Source organism: Protomyctophum parallelum (genome assembly GCF_964188405.1).
Source record: "Protomyctophum parallelum genome assembly, chromosome: 5".
Taxonomy (NCBI): Eukaryota; Metazoa; Chordata; class Actinopteri; order Myctophiformes; family Myctophidae; genus Protomyctophum; species Protomyctophum parallelum.
Window position 1 is genome coordinate 23661990 of NC_139702.1, and position 14677 is coordinate 23676666.

Genomic DNA, 14677 nt, shown 5'->3' on the forward strand with positions numbered 1-14677 from the left:
AGTTGGCTGTTTTAGCAGACAGTTTGAGGGTCCAATGGAGTTAAGAGGTTTTGTCCGAACCGTTTTTTTACTATTCATTGGTGAAATATCTTTTTAACCAACACACAGACGTAAAGGGTGTTCATTTTTTAGGTTTGATTTTTTTTTTTCATAAATGGAGTTGAATGGTTTCCTCCCGATGGCAACGACATGCTGTTATATGGCTCTTGTAGTGTGTCCCAGAGCCTGCCATGTCCTGTAACAACTAGTGAAGTAGTGTATTTAATTTGTCTCGTTTACGTTTCTTGCTATCGTAATCGGAAACGGTTCATAAGCTCACATCAGACAATAATGTGTAATTGGCCGTGGTCCTTGAACTTGTCTTCCAGGTGAAGCCGCTCCTGCAGGTCACCAGGCAGGAGGAGGAGATCATTGCCAAAGAAGAAGAGCTGTTGAAGATCAAGGAGAGACAAGTTCAGGCTGAACACCTTGTCAAGGAGTACGAGACCAAGCAGCAATCGGTCTGTTTTAGTCCCCTCATGAGTGTTTTAATAATGATCTAGTGTGTGTGTGTGTGTGAGAGAGAGAGAGAGAGAGAGAGAGTGTGTATGTTCCAACTGACCCAATAATTGTACCAAAATAATGAGCTTTACTCTTAAGTGTATCTGATTTGATGCAGCTCTGTGATCATCCATTCACTCTCAATTTGATCCTTCCTCCTTGGCCAGATGAATGCCGAAAAGCTGGCCCTTCAGGAGCAACTCCAGGCAGAGACGGAGCTTTGTGCGGAGGCAGAGGAGATGAGAGCCCGTCTGGCCACCCGGAAACAGGAGCTGGAGGACATCCTGCATGACCTGGAGGCTCGCGTGGAAGAAGAGGAGGAGCGAGTCACCCAGTTGCAGACTGAGAGGAAGAAGATGCAGACCAACATCACGGTTAGTTGGATCTATGAGAAACGGTATTGAGTGTCCCAAATTAACAGCGTGGGGGTTTTCTTTTGCACCTTGGGAGTTTTGGGCTAATCCCAAATGGTATTTCAAACTAATGGCTAGATTACCGCTGAATTTGGTGACCCATGGCCTTTCGCCGTACCTTTGGCCAAACAGTTGGGTATAATGTGCAGCATGTCCTCCAGGGGCTGCTAGCGAGGCGTTTAGGCTCTTAGACATGGCTTTTTTGTGTGCAGTAGCAATAAAAAGAATTCTATAAATAATTATGTCAGGACTTTGGTAGTCCGCCTCAGGTCTAAAAGAGTTCAAACTCAATTCCTTTCTAGAATTCTAACATTTCTGAAAAACCTTTGTTATATACCTTTTCATGTCATGGACCCCCACAATTATATGCATTTGGTCACAGGCTCAATGTTGCCAGAAGCAAAGATGATTTTTAAATGTTCCCTTTAAAAAATATATTCAAAGATTTGCACAATTTCATGATTCTTCAGAAATTGCAGATCTACAAGCTCACTCTGCATGAAGTGACATGCTATGAGCTTGTATATCTGCTATTTTTGTATATCTGCTATTTTTGAATAGCCAATGTATAAAATAACGTTAATGTTGTAATGGGTTAAGAAATTGGTATAATTTTGTAGGTAAATGTGTTCTTTTTTCCTCCATCCAGGACTTGGAGCAGCAGTTGGATGAAGAAGAAGGAGCTAGACAAAAGCTTCAGCTGGAGAAGGTCACCATGGATGCCAAGATGAAGAAGATAGAGGAGGATGTGATGGTCCTGGATGACCAGAACACTAAACTCAACAAGGTCGGTACAACAGCTTTCTGTTCACTTCACAGTCATTAGCATTTTGGAATGGTATTAAGGGGCGATTCACACTATGGTCCCGGGTGCGCACTCGGGACCACTTGTTGTGGTAGTGTGAATGATGCGTACCGTTCCCGGGAGCGGATCGCCCAACCGTGCCCGGGACCGCATGGGGGGCGGGTCTACACCGTTGAAGTGTATTCAGATACGGATCGTTCCAATGTGACTGCATGCGTACCTAAAGAAGGAAGTGGACTGTTTTCTTTTTTAAAGAACGTGACATAATCTCTAGTCGACGAGCCAAGCCTCAACAAAAGAAAACACAGACGCAGCACAACGCGTAACACCAGCGCATTTCTCAACGCCGCCAGTCTACTGTTGAATCTGCATATAGGCGCAGTACGCACTGATCTTATTCTGCGGACTACACGTGGCTCTTGGGCTTTGCTTGGCATAGTTTCCAAAGTAAAACAAAATAATAATAATGCTAAAGTAGAATCCATAGCAAACTAATATCAAACACGACACTGGAGCACAGAACTGACTGACACAGTGAATAGCAGGCAGGCTGACAGTAAAGTAGTATAACGGTAAAGAGGCATTGCAATGCAATGCAATGCAGTGTCTGGATTTATTGGAGACAATGTCGGGACATATTTAGCATTGGCAAATATATATTTCTGTGTAAGCTAGCATGACCTTTTCCCTTCTGTGTGCTCAGGAAAAGAAACATCTGGACGAGAGGATCTCTGAGTTCACCACCAACTTGACCGAGGAGGAGGAGAAGTCGAAGAGCTTGCAAAAACTCAAGAACAAACATGAAGCCATGATTACTGATCTAGAGGGTTGGTGTTTGTTTGTTATTCTCACTTTTACCCCGTGTAAAATATTGTCCCCCTGTTTTTTTTGTTTTTTTTGTCCCACATGCTTCGGGCAAAAGAAAAGGCAGTGCTGAAGTACATTTGACCCTGTATCCCATACCATCTATTTACCTCATGCCACCTGAAATGCCTCTTTCAATACCCAGGGAAGGGAATGGTGCAAGGGAAACTGACATAATCCTGGTCCTCTTCCCTGTATTTTAATCTCACTTAGAGCGTCTAAGAAAAGAAGAGAAGCAACGCCAAGAGTTGGATAAGAACCGTCGTAAGCTGGAGGGAGATTCCACCGATCTCCTAGACCAGATGGCTGACCTGCAGGCCCAGATTGCTGAGCTCAAAGCCCAGCTGGCCCAGAAGGAAGAGGAGCTGCTCGCTGCATTGGCCAGGTCAGGACCTATGCACAGACAGTTTCTGAAGTTAGAAAAATAAAGGCAGCTCCAGAATGAGTAGATGCTCCCCGTCTTCAAAGCAGGGTTAGCTATTGGTCAATAAGCCATTATTGCCTCACTACTGTACATTTAAGTTTTTAGTTATAGAGGGCAATTATAAAATACTTAAATATTACATTTACCGGTGAAGTACGATATAAAGTCTGAGGTTAAAGGAGTAATTCCACCCAAAAAAATGACTTTTCAATCAATTACAAACCCCATGAAGCCTTGAATTCAGGCCTGGAGATGTTTTTTTTGTTTTTGTCGCATTCCTAAGCCAGTACTTTGAAGAGCGGCGGAGACTCAAATGCAGGTCAATTGAGTGGCAACAATTCAAATGTATTGTCTAAATATCTGCTTTCTTCCACATACTACCCATGCCTAACAGAAACAAACTTTTCAGTATTACCCGTATTGCTTCCAAGATTATCGGACTTCCCACACCAACACTTTCTGATATGAACAATAATACCATCACACGGCTAGCACTCTCAATATCACGTGACACTGACCATCCCCTGTATCGCTTCTTCAACCTCATGCCATCAGGACAAAGATACAGAACCTTACCCTGGAAAAAGGTTCGTTTCAGTAGGAGTTTTGTCCCCTCAGCCATCGCGGCATTAAACAAACTGCCCCGCCGATAGGAGGGTTTCTGTACACAGTGGGGAACTCATGTTTTTGTATATTGTCTTGGTGTAATGTCTTTCTGTACTATGTGCTGCTTTTGTTGTTGGTGTTGAACAGACCTGTGAAGATGAATATCCTTCGGGACAATAAAGATTATTGCGAACGCAGTGATTGCGAATGCAATTAGCACTAACTATGAGACCCTGCAGATCATGTCTGTCTGTGTGTCTGTCCCGCTGTGACACCACCCGCCCGCCACCAGAGGGCGCAGCTGTAGCACACACACACACGGCGCAGCTGTAGCACGCACACGCACACACACACAGTCACACACACACACGAGCTGCGTTTGCGCGTCTTACTTGTTATTATTGCTTTCACCAAGAACTTACACTTATATCTCCTCTCACCTTATCACCTCACTCCCAGGACCGAGGAAGAAGCGGCAGCCAAAAACACTGCCCAGAAGAACATCAGGGAGCTGGAGGCCCAAATCTCTGAACTCCAGGAGGATCTGGAGCTGGAGAGACAGGCCCGTGCCAAGGCAGAGAAACATCGCAGGGACTTGGGAGAGGAACTGGAGGCTCTCAAAACTGAGCTGGAAGATACTCTGGATACCACTGCAGCACAACATGAGCTTAGGTAACGGCACTCTGTATGTCTTGGGAAGCGTTGTTCATGACCGCAGGTGATGTTGTTGCTGTACATCCCATGACCAATTCTGTTTTTTTTTAATTCTGTTTTTTCTGTTGATGTTTTTGTTTTATTGTATGCCTTGTATTCTATGTCTGGTCTTGCATATTCAAAAATAAAGTTAAAAAAAATAAATCACCAAATTAGTCTTGCAACTGCACATTTTCCTATTTAGATAAATGTTCTGCACTTACTATTTAGGCCAGTCAACATCAAATCAAATTGGAAAAGTTGTAGTTTACTCATTCAATCACTCACTTCTGTCCTCAGGAGCAAGCGTGAGATGGAGGTGGCCCAGCTTAAGAAGAACCAGGAGGATGAGGCCAAGATCCATGAGCAGCAGATGGCGGACACGAGACACAAACACAACCAGGCTTTTGATGAGCTTAATGAACAGCTGGAGCAAGCCAAGAGGGTACAAAAATGGAGCAACATACATTTTATGTTTTGAAGAAGCAGAGAAACTTGACTGTCATGTCATTCTGTCATAACCTGAATTTAATATCGGTACCCAGCTAATGCCTGACAAACTAATTCAGTGTGCATTTGTGTACTCTACTCTTCCACCAGAACAAAGTGTCAGTGGAGAAGTCCAAACAGGCGCTGGAGAGCGAGTGGAATGAGCTTCAGATCGAGCTTCAGACTCTGACCACGGGGAAGTCGGATTCTGAGCACCGCAGGAAGAAGGCCGAAGCTCAGTTAACGGAGCTGCAGGTCAAACATGGTGAAGGCGAGCGTCAGAAACAAGAGCTGTCTGACAAAGTGTCAAAGATGCAGGTATGCATGGGCTGTGCTCTTGGTGTTGTGTTTTTGCACCGGATGCCTCTTGTCACTTTCTTGCAGTTGTATTGACTTGATATCTATCTGTGTGAAGGTTGAGTTGGACAACGTGAACGCCCTCCTGAGTGAAGCTGATGGCAAGAGCATTAAAGCCAACAAGGACTTCTCCGCTGTGGAGTCTCAGCTGCAGGATTCGCAGGTATACAATCACACATATACACATACCATAGACATACGTTGCAGTGTATGTCTTAAATACCTTTATTTGATAGTCATTTAACCGTATATACACACACTCGTGTTCCTTACCACACCAGTTTCTCTTCCTCATTCCAGGAGCTGCTCCAGGAGGAAACCCGTCAGAAGCTCTCCCTCTCCACCCGCCTGAGGCAGATGGAGGACGAGCAGAACAACCTGAGGGAGATGCTGGAGGAAGAGGAAGAAAGCAAGAAGAACGTGGAGAAGCAAGTCTACACTCTCCAATCCCAGGTCGGTAAACTGGGCCAGTCTCTCACCAGTTATCACTTCAAATATTTTTCCATGCAGAATTCCTCTAAACTAGGTTGGGTTCCTTGTTTCTGTCTGTTAAAATGTGTTATTTCATAGTGCAATTAGAGGTTAATATAATATGAACTGAGTACTCACTACTAATCATGGCTGTTCCACTTAACTTTATTCTTCAAAGCTTTTCCCAGAATGTATTATCTTTCACTTTTCTTTTGATCTTGGGAGGAAATGGTGTGTTCTCTGTCATATAGCCTGGATTCTCACCCCCTTTTAAATGTACCTCTAACCGTTCCTCACCAGCTGGCAGAGATGAAGAAGAAGATGGAGCAGGAGGTATCGGCCCTGGAAGGATCGGACGAGAGCCGCAAGCGTGTCCAGCGGGAGATGGACGTCGTCAATGCGCAGCTGGAGGAGAAGGGCGCAGCCTACGACAAGCTGGACAAGACCAAGACTCGCCTGCAGCAGGAACTGGACGACCTGGTGCTGGACCAGGACCACCTCAGGCAGATCGTCTCCAACCTGGAGAAGAAGCAGAGGAAGTTCGACCAGGTATAAATCATCATGTTTGTAGACCAACCTGGAAGGTTCTTTGCAATGGGTTCCTGTGGCAGATTCTCGGTGGAATGTTTTGCATTTGGTTATGGATGATAAGCTTTGCGGCTATCATGTCGATAAAAACATTTTCGCACGATGCACTATTGTTGGAAACAAAAGCTTCACACAAACAGTTGGGAAATAAAAGGTTGTTGCAGAATGAATGTGAGCCTCATATGAAGCTGACTTATCCCATTTCTGCCATGAGACTTCCGAAAGTTAATCCAGGTGTATTGTTTGTTCATACTCTAGCTAGAGCATTTAAAAGTGGGATGATACAGACCTGTTATCCCTCTGTTCAGTACAACTGAATGTGGACTCTACATACTGTAGAGTACACTCTCCCCACTTAACCTTCGGCTGTCTCCCTCTCTAGATGCTGGCTGAGGAGAAGAATATTTCCAGCCAGTATGCAGATGAGCGTGATCGAGCTGAAGCCGAGGCCAGGGAGAAGGAAACGCGTGCTCTTACACTGGCCCGAGAGTTGGAAACCATGACGGACGTGAAGAATGAGCTGGACCGCACAAACAAGATGCTCAAGGCTGAGATGGAGGACCTAGTCTCCTCTAAAGATGACGTTGGCAAGAGTGTAAGCAGTAATTGACTGTCGGTCATTGGCAATACATGGATGCAAAGAGAACATGATTTTACATGCTTATTTGTTTGAGAAAACTTGTTTCCATCCTGCAGGATAGAGATGACTGATATACCATCTAGCCTAAGTTTAGAGCATGGGGAAAACCCTAAACATTTGCATAAGTCTCCATTGAAGACCCAATTTTCAGTGACTGGCTTTAGTTTTGAATCTAATGAATATCACGCCTACACAATCTATCTATATGGGGGGAAATCGTTAGATGAATCAGTTACTTAAAATAAGTTCTTACTTTAAAAGGTATATTAAAGTGATATTGCACTGATCGTTTCCCTGCCACAGGTTCATGAGCTGGAGAGGGCAAAGCGTGGCATGGAGCAGCAACTGGAGGAGATGAGGGTCCAGCTGGAGGAGCTGGAAGACGAGCTGCAGACGACGGAGGACGCCAAGCTGCGTCTGGAGGTCAACATGCAGGCCATGAAGGCCCAGTTTGACAGAGACCTGCTGGCCAGAGATGAACAGGGAGAGGAGAGGAGGAAACAGCTGGTCAAACAGGTAGACATCATTCCAAAACGTAATGTTCCACTTTCTCCTCCAGAAGTTGTGCTCTGCTGTACACTCAAAGAGGTGTTGGAGTGAGGAAGTACACAGACTAGATTAATTTGAGGATTTACCAAAAGAAATTCCATTGCCCGTCTCCACCAGGTACGTGAAATGGAGTTGGAGCTAGAGGATGAACGCAGGCAGCGCCATCAGGCTGTCACCCTCAAGAAGAAGCTGGAGGCTGACCTTGCAGAGATGGAGGCCCATATAGACTCTGCCAACAAGGGCCGCGACGAGGCCCTCAAGCAGCTCAAGAGACTGCAGGTAAAGTAACGTCATCCAATGTGCAAACCTGACCTCTAGAATGCCAACGGACTGTTAATGTGTGTAACTCCAGTACCTCCGTCTCTCTGCAGGCTCAGATGAAAGAGGCGATGAGAGAGCTGGAAGAATTGCGTGTTTCCAGAGACGAGGCTCTCAACGAGGCCAAGGATAATGAGAGGAAGGTCAAGGCCATGGAGGCAGATGCCATGCAGCTCCAGGAGGTACATAAACAATATCCGTACATGAAGTATCTCATATGGGGAAACTCCCTTCTCATAATTGCGTAATTTCAACTGAAAAACATTGATGTATCGTGTCAATGTTCCCAGTCAAGATATTTTGTTGGATATGCTGCTTCACACAACACTTTGTCTCGGAAACATGAGGGTCTGTCTAAGGGTCTGGCAGCATCCTCCAACCCTGAAGAACAATAACGTCTGTGTTGAATGTAAATTTAGATGGATTTTGATTGGCTGTCGGTGTTGATCATTCATCAAATTGCTCTGAAAGTGATACCAACAATATTGTTATCCACTGTCGGTATAATGGCGGTAGTGGTATGGTAAGGTCCATATCACTACCGCCATTGAGTCGCAACAATTCTTTAAAAACATCTATTCCGGAAGAGATATATTTGGTTCTTGGTGTAGAGTAGACGGCTCTTAACGGGTGCGTATCCATGTTCCACTCTTACAACCCTAACCCTAAGCTAAGTGGGGGGAACATGGGGATGAGCCACCTCTTAACCACGTTCAACCCTGGCAGCCATATTTATGGCATTCAAGGTTTTCCAAAAACGTTAAATGTTTAAAAACTTTCACTCAAAGTGAGCTTGTTGGACTGTTTATGCACAATGCCATCGTACAATGGAATATAAAATGGCCAGTAGCTTTGAATTCCAACTTTCCCTCTGCTTCGTCCAGGACCTGGCATCTGCGGAGAGAGTGAAGAGACAAGCTCAGATGGAGAGAGATGAGCTGCAGGAGGAAATTAACAGCGCTAATGCCAAGAAGTAAGGAAGTGATGTTCATTTGCATAAAATATATATTTTTTACTTACCGTATTTCACACTGAATCTGTAGCAAACAATATATATAGCTTTTTTTTTTAACTGCACTTCCAATTGCACAAACCTAATATTCCTCCATCTTTTGGCAAAAATGCAGCTTTAGCCAAAATCAATGAATGTCCATCCATTGTCCCTCTTCTCTTCACCAGTGCCCAGATGGCAGATGAGAAAAGGAGACTTGAGGCTCGTATCGCCCAGCTAGAGGAAGAGCTAGAGGAGGAGCAGCTCAACACTGAAATGGTCAACGACCGTCTAAAGCGAACCACTCTGCAGGTGAGCGAGAAGAGCATGAAATCAACTAGAATCGTTAAATTACCGGGTTTCATAATGCATTCAGTCGTTTAAACGGGTAATTTAGTACTTTGTAAATCTGACTTCCCTCAATGACTTTACTACGGTTCTCTTGTAGACTGACCAACTGACCTCAGAGGTTGCAGCAGAGCGCAGCACAACGCAGCGACTGGAAGGCGTTCGCTCTCAGCTGGAGCGACAGAACAAGGAGATGAAACAGAAGCTGCTGGAGATGGAAGGAACCATCAAGTTAAAATACAAAACTGCCATTTCTGCCTTGGAGGCTAAGATGGCCGGGCTGGAAGAGCAGTTGGATATCGAATCTAAGTAAGTCTGTTGCACCTGGGTATTTTGTGTTTGTTGTGCTGGTTCTAAATGCCAGTTAATCAAACGGGTGTCTCTGCGAGTGTCTAATCCATTTTAGGCTGCCTAGTCCTCTCTCAATCAGAAATGTGTATCAATCAACACACTATATGAACTTGTAGGATATTTTGAAAGATGATTGTCATATTTATTGTATGTCCTTCGTCCATCTGTTGGTAGAACATTTTCTTTTTATTGCTATACCACCTTCCTCTGGGCTCCAATTTGAATGAAGCCTACTGTTATACAGGGGATAAGTACATGGCTTGGAACGGTTTTGCATTTCCTCATTCTGCAACCAAATGTTATGGTCATTGTTACTATAGTTGATTATACTTGCTTGTTACACACTAGTAGGCCATAAATGGCCTACTAGTGCGCAAGCAGAGCGCGCAAGTACTTTCGACTGCTATAAACTGTCAAATCTCAGTAATGACTACTTGTGCCTGATACGGCAGTGGTGCCAGAATGAAACGATGGCAATTGTTTTTATACACTTCAGAAACATAATGTTGTAATGAATACGTAAGTGACGACTTTGGATGGTGACGTATATGTCAATCAGTGCTCCCAAGACTAAAACATATCGTCATTACGTCACCATCGAAAACCAATTACACTCTGGCATTGGGTCCTTTAATCCACATATTTCTTACGTCATCATTGAGAGCTATACATATATACTATGTATATATGTATATGTAATTTGTAAGTTGATTAGCGGTATACTGTGGTTACTTTGCGCCAAAAACCGTCCCAGCCAACCCACCACTTTTGATGCGTATGCACCATCCCAGCAAATTGTGCCTGATACGGCAGTGGTGCCAGATTACATACATGTATACACAGGAGCATTACCTTTAATCCTCCCAACACTAAAACATATCGTCATTACGTCACCATCGAAAACCAATTACACTCTGGCATTGGGTCCTTTAATCCACATATTTCTTACGTCATCATTGAGAGCTAGTTATACATATACACACACCATGTAATCTTGTCCCAGCAAATCAGGCACAATTTGCTGGGACGGTGCATATGCATCAAAAGTGGCGGGTTGGCTGGGACGGTGCATACGAGCCGGGCGAAACATTACTTGTGCGCTCTGCTTGCGCAAGTAATTAATGATGTATTATGGTGCTCTTGTTCTTTTCTGGCATTGTATTGCCTCTGCAGTGTTTCCTTACACTTTGTCCTTCTGTCAGGGAGCGTCAACAGGCCTCCAGGCTGGTCAGACGCACCGACAAGAAGCTGAAGGAGGTGCTGCTGCAGGTGGACGATGAGAGACGCAACACTGAGCAATACAAAGATCAGGTACACCTCTCCACTGCCTCCTCTTGGACATGGAATGCAATGCACATATCTTTAAGTTGGATTATACAACAGGTTGTTTTGAGGAAGCAATCTGATTTACATGGGGACATGGGTTAGGACATAGGGACATTGCTCTTCCACCACTGAAAAATCAGCTGTGCTCTCCCAGAGCAGCGAAACTAGGTTGCTAGGCTAGCCGTTTTCTCGGGACAATACTGGTCGTAGTGGCTACATCGGTCATTTAATATGATTTCTTATTTTTTATCGAATATCTTATAATTGAGTTGAAGGGTAACTGTTGTATAATCGCAGTATTACACTCATTAATGGCACTTCTACGCTGCCTATGGAACTCGCCTGTTGGCTCGTTCCTGCAGCAATGCAGGCGTGCATGACAGTAAAGCACACCCCCTCGTGTAATATTGCTTAATTGTCTGCCGATGTGAAAAGGGAGAGACAGAACATGGCATTGCATGATCTGGATTTAAAGAGTAATGAACAACACTTCCAGCTAGTCCCGCCTACTTCAACACAGTTGTGGTGGATACCAGGTGCTGTGTGGGGTGACACAGAGATGGATATCAGAGCTACTGTATGTGTATGTGTAGGCGTAGACGTACCGGTTCGGAGCTGCACTCAATGTACCAGTAAATAAATCTGTTCTGTTCTAAACCACAGCTAAGATAGTCAAATTCTGACCGAGTCAAAGCAACACCATGTTTAGGGATGGTTTGCAAGTTGCAACAGCCATGGGTTCTTTAAAAGTTGTGACTGGTTGTAATTGGACTTTACATTTATTGATTGTGTTGTGTTGTGTTGTGTGTTTTGTTTAATTATTGACTTGTGCGTTTGTCTAGTCTTTGACTTGTTGTGTTTGCCTAGTTTGTGTGTGTTGCCTATCTATGGATTGGTTATGTTGCATACTTATGATTGATTGGTTGCATTGTATTATCAGGCAGACAAGCTGAACTCCCGTATGCGTCAGCTGAAGCGTCAGCTGGAGGAGGCAGAGGAGGAGGTGACACGAGCCAACGCCTTCCGCAGGAAGCTGCAGAGAGAGCTGGACGACGCCACAGAGACGGCGGACACCATGAACAGAGAAGTCAACACCCTGAAAACCAAGCTCAGGTAAGGCTATTCTGGTATTTTTTGGTTTAATGTTTGTCTTTAGTGCAATGTTTGTTTTGTAAACGCCATTGACAATTAAGGGAAAATTTACGTCGTAATGTGCCTCATTATGTCATATTGTCTCTTTATTGTTAATGGTGTTTAATGTTTGTTGGCACAGTTTGTTTTACATCACCTAATCAACACCCTTGTGAAGTGAGGGGCGCTAATATATAGACTCTAATATATATTAGCGCCCCTCACTTCACACGGGTGTGATTTTTCATTTTGTATGTCAGTAAGCAGACTAACTTGGGTTCATAGGTTCTGTATTTGTAGTATTGACAGCGGACACATGACGTGCCTAGTGGACACATGACGTGCCTAGCGGACACATGACGTGCCTAGCGGACACATGACGTGCCTAGCAGATATGGAAACGAGGATATGGACCGGAACAGAGCATGCATCTCGTATCATTGCGCACAGTCGTTCAGTCTCTGATACAGTAGTTTATTGCATTGTATCATGGATATTGATATGCTTACGTAGATGAGTGTTTCGCCACCGAGTCAAGGAGATGAGGTCATAAATCTTGAACACCTGAGTGGTCCCTCATGAGTCTATCTAAACCACCTGAGTGGTCTCATGAGTCCATCTAAACCAAAGTGGTGGGGGGGGGGGGGGATCAGCTGCGTCGCATGTGCGGATAACATGCTATGCATGTCAACACCATACACATACATCATACATACATTACATGCATGCATTGCAGATGCATTCTAGTTTTAGACACACAGAAATATATACAGTACTGTGTCAAATCTGCTGTTGAACACGCTCTGCTTAACCACTGGATTTGTTTTCACTGTTTTCAGACGTTCAGACATGCCGTTCAGCAGCCCTAGTCGAGGTCGAGGTCTCCTCAATCGAACTGGGCTGGACAGTGATGAGGACACGGACATGCAGAGTGAAACTTCTGAGCCCACACCTGAGTGAATGGGTGCAAATAGACATGTGCAGCACTGGAAATACAGTTGATCACTGGGGCAAAAACAAATGGTTTAACATTGGACAAATATTTAAAAAGGCTTTATCCTATTAAATCCTGTTGCCTTACTATGTTCAATATTGTATTTATCTGTGTATTGGGCCAATAATCACTGTCACTTATAGTGATATTTTGTACTCTTTCCAGATATTTTTTATTATTGAATGTACTCTTTCCAAATACTATTTTTCTACTCTGCTGAAAACATATTTAGGTCTCCTTGCTCTACAAGTCATTGCAATCCAGCCCTTTTTTGTTTGTGCTTGAAGTTAAAATACTGCATTTCATGATTACATCTTGCACACCCGTGTGTTGAGGGTTTTGACGTAGTCATGTAATGCTGTTCCAGATAAAAGTCTTTGCATTATGCCACAGTTTTGTTTCATATTACTATACCTCACAGCCAAAGTTGCACGTGCCAAGACAGGATTAAAATGAGATTGGTTCATCTGCAGGGTATGATGGATGTGACGATCAACCTCTCTGCCAAATACTATAGATATGGGAGACATGTAGTTGAGTACTCTGTACTGTACACATTCTATCTTGGTGGTGGGTTATGTTCTGTGAAGCACACTGTTGGCTACTTTCTGCACATTTGGGATGTTCTGTATTAATCCAACTTGTTCATTGAGGCTGAGAATGTCACCCTCACTCATTATGTTTGAGAAATTACATCCAAATGTCACTGTCCCAAGGTTACATTGTATTTTATCAGAAGCTATCGTGCAATAAAATGGCAGAATATACATTGCATTTTCGTTTTTTGCACACGGAGCTGGGGAACTTGAGGATTACCATTTTGTAACCTTCAAGTGAAGCTTAACATGTATTGAATGTTAAAACATTGTCTATGGAAGGCAAGCACACAACTTTGATAATGTGCAACATTTTAAATTGTGTAAAACAAGCATGTCTTTCAGGAGATGGCAGTATTTCCCACTTACTGTAAGTGTAATCTAGGATGTGTAAATAGTGAATCCACATGGTGGTGAATTGTGGTTTGGCCTGAAGGTTAATTGGCTTCTAAAATATTTGTACTTTGTTACAATGCTTTTGGATGCAGTGTCATTCAAAATGCCAATTTAAAAAAAGTCCCATTCTCTATTAATAGCATTTTCATAATGCTTATTAATTCAATGAAGCAAAATAGATTGCATGCATGTACACACATGTCCTGTTTACATACAAATGTAAGTAAAGCCTTGCATTTGATGTTCAAATTGTTCATTGTTAAAATGTTTCCCTTCTCCAACAGCAGGGGAATTCACCATGACATTAAATGCAAATGATATGCAAATTAGCCAGAACTAAAAGCAGTTATGGACCAATTAAGGAATGTGGGCAAAATAGCTTTAACAGTAATATCTGTAACCTCACGACTGACTTATTAGTCATATTCAAACTTTTGTGGAAAATATGTCACTATAACCAATTAGCCTCGGTCCCAGGCTTACAATATCTGCGAAAAGAAATAACCAATAGGCTTGCGGCAAAATCTCGAGCTCTTGATGCTAATCTATAGTTCATAATCTTCTGTATGATATTTTTTTTCTATCTCCCTTTTAAACGACACAGTTTATTATAAAAGCAACGGAGCTCCTATTTTGTTAAATGGGCAAATGACAACCCAAGACTATAAAACGGATATAGAACTTAATTAATAGTGTGACAACGACGAAAACAATGACAGTCACACACAACTGTGTGACGGATGACTTCCTTTTAGTGGCCAACATCCCTTCAAACATTCACAAAGAG

The 14677-nt window shown here is 43.4% G+C and overlaps 1 protein-coding gene across 1 annotated transcript in view; it reads left to right on the forward strand.

Annotated features, from left to right (window-relative positions):
• The window catches only part of LOC310858797 (myosin-9-like), a 36879-nt gene extending 23379 nt beyond the window's left edge, over positions 1 to 13500 (forward strand). Inside the window, exons 23-43 of the mRNA XM_083765059.1 lie at positions 369 to 500; positions 708 to 914; positions 1603 to 1740; positions 2462 to 2585; positions 2836 to 3007; positions 4112 to 4324; positions 4646 to 4790; positions 4946 to 5152; positions 5250 to 5354; positions 5492 to 5644; positions 5963 to 6211; positions 6633 to 6845; positions 7194 to 7406; positions 7557 to 7718; positions 7811 to 7939; positions 8642 to 8730; positions 8937 to 9060; positions 9197 to 9405; positions 10650 to 10758; positions 11714 to 11886; positions 12744 to 13500. Of these exons, the coding sequence (XP_083621185.1) occupies positions 369 to 500; positions 708 to 914; positions 1603 to 1740; positions 2462 to 2585; positions 2836 to 3007; positions 4112 to 4324; positions 4646 to 4790; positions 4946 to 5152; positions 5250 to 5354; positions 5492 to 5644; positions 5963 to 6211; positions 6633 to 6845; positions 7194 to 7406; positions 7557 to 7718; positions 7811 to 7939; positions 8642 to 8730; positions 8937 to 9060; positions 9197 to 9405; positions 10650 to 10758; positions 11714 to 11886; positions 12744 to 12864 (3387 nt within the window). The 3' untranslated portion in view covers positions 12865 to 13500. The remainder of the gene's footprint in view (positions 1 to 368; positions 501 to 707; positions 915 to 1602; positions 1741 to 2461; positions 2586 to 2835; positions 3008 to 4111; positions 4325 to 4645; positions 4791 to 4945; positions 5153 to 5249; positions 5355 to 5491; positions 5645 to 5962; positions 6212 to 6632; positions 6846 to 7193; positions 7407 to 7556; positions 7719 to 7810; positions 7940 to 8641; positions 8731 to 8936; positions 9061 to 9196; positions 9406 to 10649; positions 10759 to 11713; positions 11887 to 12743) is intronic.
• Positions 13501 to 14677: the final 1177 nt, after the last annotated feature.